The following is a 6,250-nucleotide window of genomic DNA, read 5'->3' as shown; positions in this document are numbered from 1 at the left end:
CATTACAGATGGTTGTGAGCCACCATGTGGTTGCTGGGAATTGAACTCAGGACCTTTGGAAGAGCAGGCGATGCTCTTAACCTCTGAGCCATCTCTCCAGCCCCCAGCCCCGTGAATTTATATTTGAATAATATGTACATTGATATGCATAGTCACATATATAAAAACACCTTGCTATATTACACTAATAATTTGATAAGAAAGAACTATTCTAAGCAAGGATAAAATTTTATCTGCATAGTGACATCAACAGGAATTTAAATGTGTTTTACCACCTGCACTGTTCCTACCCTTCTTACTTCACTGGTAGAATAATAAAATGTTAGGTGACCTGAATCATGGGCTTAATCTTTAGGAAAAAGGAAATGACATTCTTTTGAGTACAAATCATAGACATGGATTGAATTTTAATTTTTTTTATTTTTGTAAGTTAGATTTTTCTATTGCTGAATCGATGTCTGGGGTAAATGTAGTCTTAGGAGTGCTGATTGTTAGGACTGCTGGAACCTTTTCATCATTTTGTATAGTTGGTCTTGTCACACTTTCTTTTTGTGACTGCCAGCTTCCCAGTAATGACACAGAAATTTATTAATTAAAAGTTTGACCTTAGTTTAGGCTTGTTTCTAACTAGCTCTTATAATTTAATTTAACCAGTTTCTATTAATCTACATTTTGCCTCATGACTTGTTACCCATCCTCCATTCTGCATAACTGACTTCCTTAGTGTCTTCCTGGTGTCTTCTGCTGGGCCAGATTCTTTTTTATTTTAATATAAAACCATGAGTTCCTCTCTTTGCCCAGAAGTCCCGCCTATTCTTTCCTGCCTAGCTATTGGCCATTCATCTTGTTATTAAACCAATCAGGTGCCTTAGGTAGGTAAGGCAAGACATAGACACATCTTCACACAGTATAAACATATATCCCACAGCAATTTGGTTTGCTAGTATTTACAACACAACTGAGAAATTTCATTTGTGTTCAAATATTTTAAAAAATAATTTGAAGTTTTGGTCTTTGTTCCAAAAGAAATTTCAAGATACAGTACATCATAGTGTAGTGATTAAGAAAGTGAGTCCTTACTGGAATTGCTCATTTCTCATGTGTATGTCTTTAATGTATACCTAGTTCTAAGAATGCAAATGAGAACATAATTTAACATTACATTTTTCCTTTTAGGGTCCTGCATTGATAGTGTCAGGAACTGTTATAATCACTACAAATGTTTTGTATCTTAGATTTGTATCTTAATGCTTGCTTTAATTCTGTTTTGTTTTATCATTGTTATTCTATGAAAATTAGAATTTGCAACCAAACAACCATTTTTTCTTTTTTTCTCATTTTTCCATGTATGTATTTGTTTAAGTTCATTACAATTTAAATTCAAGCCAGGTATGGTGGAATATGCTTGTAGTCCCAGTGTCTGAAGGTATTTATTGTTCTGATAAAATACAAGCACCGAAAGCAATTTAGGGAAAAGGGGTTTATTGTGCTTACAGTTCTAACTGTTCATTGGAGGAATTCAGGATAGGAACTCAAACAGGATAGAGGCTTGGAGGCTGGAGCTGATGTAGAAGCCATGGAGGAGTACTGCTTCCTGGCTTGCTTCTTATGTCTTGCTAAACCTGCTTTCTTAATAGAACTCAGGGCCACCTGCTCAAGGGTGGCACCATCCACAATGGGCTGGCCCTCCCATATCAATCACTAGTTAAAATGTCCTGCCAGCTTGCCTATAGCCTGACCTTATAGACATTTTTTTAAATTGAGGTTTCCTCTTAGATGACTACAGGTTGTGTTAAGTTGACTTAAAAATTAACCCTCTCAACCAGCATTCAAGAGATGAAGGCAGGAAGGTTTCAAATTCTAGACCAGCCTAGGTTATGTAGTAAAACTGGTCTTAAAAATAATTCCAGGACTGGAGAAAGAGCTCAGTGGATAAAGTGCTTGCTGCTCAGATACGGTGGTCTGAGTTTTATATCCGCGCCCATGTAAATGCTGGACATGGTGACACATGCATTTAGAATCCCATTGCTGGGGCAGTAAAGATCAGCCAGTCACCCTAGCCTATTTGGTGAGCTCCAGGCCAATGAGATACCTGTTTCAAAACACAAAAATAGGTCCTGAGGAACAACACTTGAGATAGATCTCTGGCTCTTCATAAGCATGCACACTCTATACAGCACATATTCCTCAGTTATATTGGCCGCTTTTCCTTTGCTCTTGGCACTTGTGGACGAACACTAGCTGTAAAAGTTCCTGATAGCTCAATGAGAGAGGTGACTGCTGTATTAGATAGCATATACATAAGGAATAATTCTACCATTTCAGAAGTCTTGAGTACTGCCCTGCTGTTCTGAAATTGGAAGACAAGGGTGTAAGCATTATTGATAAGGTTTTTGTTAATGGTGCATACCTTCTGGTAGCATCAGTGGTAAATGGTATGAAGTGCTAATACTAGGAATAAAGACGGTGAAGTAGGATGTTAAAAACATATATTGGAAACAGGTGGTGGGGAACACAGAGTTCAGGAAGTACTCTGAAGATAATAAGGATTTTGAAAATGTAACTTAAAGAGTAGAAACAGTGTCTGGGGGAATGGTCTTATGTAAAGAGCATAGAAGACATACTTAGGAAATATTAAATTAATGATTAAAATTGGGAATTCTTTTTTTTTTTTTTTCTTTTGGTTTTTCGAGACAGGGTTTCTCTGTAGCTTTGGAGCCTGTCCTGGAACTCCCTTTGTAGACCAGGTTGGACTCAAACTCCCAGAGATCCACCTGCCTCTGCCTCCCGAGTGCTGGGATTAAAGGCGTGCGCCACCACCGCCCGGCTAAAATTGGGAATTCTTAAATCTCATTTGATTGTGTATAAAAAGTGGCTGCTTTGTTTGTAAAATTTTATGTATGTCCTACAGCATTAGCAGAAGTAGTCTCACGATGGAACTTTAATAGGTATTGAAATTGTCAATTTCTGCCTAAGTTTTAGTTTTTATTTTGTCTTGTGTATTTTCTAATCTTAACCTTTATTTCAATAGGAATCATGGCTTCGAAAGAATTATCTTACTGACTTCAAACATCATTTCATGAGCCATTTTCCATATGCCTTAAAAGAAATAACCAAGCAGCGAAAGAAAGAGACAAATAAAAGGTATTGCAATTGTTTTCTACTCTGGGATTAAAATGCTTTATATCCTATAATTATTAAAGGATAACTATAACTTGCAACTTTAAATACTGTGAGACATTTGTATCAGAATCTTTATGAAAATGAAAACTAGCAAAGGAAGGCTTATCTTGAACAATCACTGTAAGCTTTAGGACTAGCAGTCTGCCCTGTTTTTATAAGTCTGTATAGATTTTGCCATAGGCATGTCAGGTTTCATAAATAGGAATTGAATAAAAATTGCTGAGGCAGATAGGTTATTAAAGTCCATCTATTTGTTCTCATATGTACATCAGGACACCGATAATGAAATGTTGTAAGCCACACATTGGTGACGTCTGTTGGTTTCAACCTTGACAGGTTCATACGTTCCAGGGTATGGGCATGTGGATTAGAAATGTTAGGTAGAATAGACAGATACAAAAGAGATACAGAGACACAGGATAGTACCGGGAGGGCAACTCAGTGAATACTGAATCCCCTTGCGTTTATTTCCCTTCCGCTTATATACCCCAATACAAAAAGGGAAAGCAAAGACTGCTTTACCATGACACAGAGGACAGCCAGAGCAGTTATTGCTTCAATACTTGAGACTTCAGGTCACTATTTCCTGAGTCACACATTTTGATGTTTTGGGCAGGGGAAGCAGTGAATACACCCTAGACCAAGCGTAGGCAGCCACTCCCATTTTAAAATGAAGGAGCAGGAATAGGTTTGAATTCTCCGACTTTTGGTCAGGTTGGAGTGGCTCCACCTCTGTGGGCCATCTTAATGTCCAAAACATTAAGTAACCACACCCTAGGTTAGGATCTCTTGTTTGTAGCCACACCTCTAATCAACAGTTGAAAGAACAAGAATAAGCTCAAACTCTCTGACTTTTAGTTAAGGTGGAGCAGGCTCACATCTGTGGGCCCCCACAATAAAACTTGTATTATCCTAAATAAAGAAAATCAGAAAGGGTGGAGTTTAGAAATAATTAAGACTAGAAAATATTTAAAGTCTCTACTTTAGATGAGAACAGATGTATGTGAAAATAGGTTATGTAATAAAACTTGACAAGTTCATACAAGCTGGAATAGTAAAATTGTAATTGCCCCAAATGAGCAAACGCTTGAAAGGGAACTTAAGATCTGTCCAAACATTCTTAAATATATCAAAGGCAGAGAGCGGGTGGAGAAACACTGAGGCTATTTGAGCAGGTGAAAGACCCCCAGTGTAGGGAGACTCTCACTCAAGTCTCGGGATAACACGACCCCCCCCCCACACACACACACAGTAACTCAGAAGCACCATCCTTGCTGCAATCACACGAGGTTTATTTGACATGACAGGAACCAGTGCACTGGGGCTGAAACTCATAACCCACGCAGGGGAGGAGTTCGACCCCAAGTAGCTGGGAGAAGGGGTATTTAAAGGAAGAAACCACAGCCCAGTAATCCAAAGGGTGTAGGGAGGGCATCATTGGAAAAATCCGAAAATACTAGTGATCATTGAAAATTCTGAAAATACCAGTGATAATCATAAGGGGGTAAGGTAACTCCCTGTTTCTCAAGATTATTCTCAAGATTACAATCTAACTTTATCTTCAGCAAGTTCCTGAAACAGAGTCACTGAACCGGGCTAATCCTAGAATTTTGGCTCTTCTCTTCCTGCTAGAGGGGTCTGGATTTATCCAGGTCTTTCAGGGTATTGTAATAGAGAAAAAGTATTTTAGGGTACATTCTTTGTTTTCTTAATGATGTGATTGTAAATCCTAAGCAAGTATGTCAGGGTCTAGTTGGAGCTGATTCCATGAGGTTTTAGGTTCAGTGAAAGGTCCTGCCCCCGGCCCAGACAGAGATGGCACTTGCCTGGCTGCCTGAGTTAGATCCCTGGAACCTAATCGGGAGGTGAGACTAGGCTCCTCCAGGTTGTCCCTGACCTTCACCAGTGTGGCATCTATATGCCCACACATCCACACTATAATCAACTAAAAAACAAAAAACGCAAAACATACTAGAGGACCATCAAGGAAAGACACTTGATGTTGACCTTGGGCCTCCATGTGCACATGTGTGGGTACCTGTAGACATGCTCACACCATACATAACACCTCACACATAACCCATATCATCTGAAACAGCATAAGAGGCTACTTATTAAAGGTTTATTACATGTTTAATAGTCCTGCTTGCCTGTAGTCCATTCATTATTTCTATTAAGTGCAGTTGGAAATATTAAATGGAGAGTTTCAGAAAGAAACAGACTTTAGCCCTTTAAAAAGCTTATTTTATTTTATGCATATGAGTATTTTGCTTACATGTAAGTAGTGTGTGCATGTGTGTGTCATGACCCATGGTGATCAGAAGAGGGTGTCAGATTCCTAAGAACTGATTCAGAGGGTTGTGAGCAACCATGTACTGGAGACCAACTCCGGTGTTCTCTGCTAGAACAGCAAGTGTTCCTAACTACCGAACATCTTTCCAGCCCTCAATTCATGGGTTTTAAATTGCTTGCTTTCCTGTGTGATGTCATCCTGTGTGGTCTTGCCTGGAATGATAACATTTCTTTTTATAGTTTATTATTTTAGCCTTTTTATAAAGTAAGCTTTATAAAAGTGAAAAACAATAATGTAGGATTCTGTGTTCACGGTCTTTTCTACTTAGGATCTTGGAATATGTTCAAGGCTATATTTAGACTTGAATTTGGCAGATAATTTCATAAAGATGAACCAAGTGAACCTATGAATTTGAAGAGAACAAAGGACATTAATTGCTAATGATTAAATTTGTGCTTTCAATTAAAAATTGGCATTTTGGGTATCTTCCAAATTTGAAGCTTAAATTTTCTAGCTTTTTGTTTGTTTTTTTAAAGTTTCTGTTATTATATCTGGGATCATTTAGAATAATATATGTATTTTTATGTGAATGGGTGTTTTGCCTGCACATTTATCTATGTACCATGTACATTCAGTGCCCACAGGGCGGGAGAGGGTGTTGTGTCCCCCCGGGGCTGGAGTTAGAGGTTGTTGTGAGCTACCATGTGGGTGCTGAGAATTGAACCCAGGTTCTCTGGAATAGCAACCAGTGCTCTTAATCTCTGAGCCCCCCCC

The 6,250-nt window shown here is 38.6% G+C and overlaps 1 protein-coding gene across 2 annotated transcripts in view; it reads left to right on the top strand.

The window, feature by feature from the left end:
- The window catches only part of Tex10 (testis expressed 10), a 40,693-nt gene that overhangs the window by 8,057 nt on the left and 26,386 nt on the right, over positions 1-6,250 (top strand). For both annotated transcript variants that reach the window (XM_005362165.2, XM_026786765.1), the window contains one exon: positions 3,032-3,144. In XM_005362165.2, coding sequence (XP_005362222.1) covers positions 3,032-3,144 — 113 coding nt within the window. The remainder of the gene's footprint in view (positions 1-3,031; positions 3,145-6,250) is intronic.

The sequence above is a fragment of the Microtus ochrogaster genome, linkage group LG5, assembly GCF_000317375.1.
Source record: "Microtus ochrogaster isolate Prairie Vole_2 linkage group LG5, MicOch1.0, whole genome shotgun sequence".
Classification (NCBI taxonomy): Eukaryota; Metazoa; Chordata; class Mammalia; order Rodentia; family Cricetidae; genus Microtus; species Microtus ochrogaster.
This window is presented reverse-complemented; position numbering and strand designations above follow the sequence as displayed.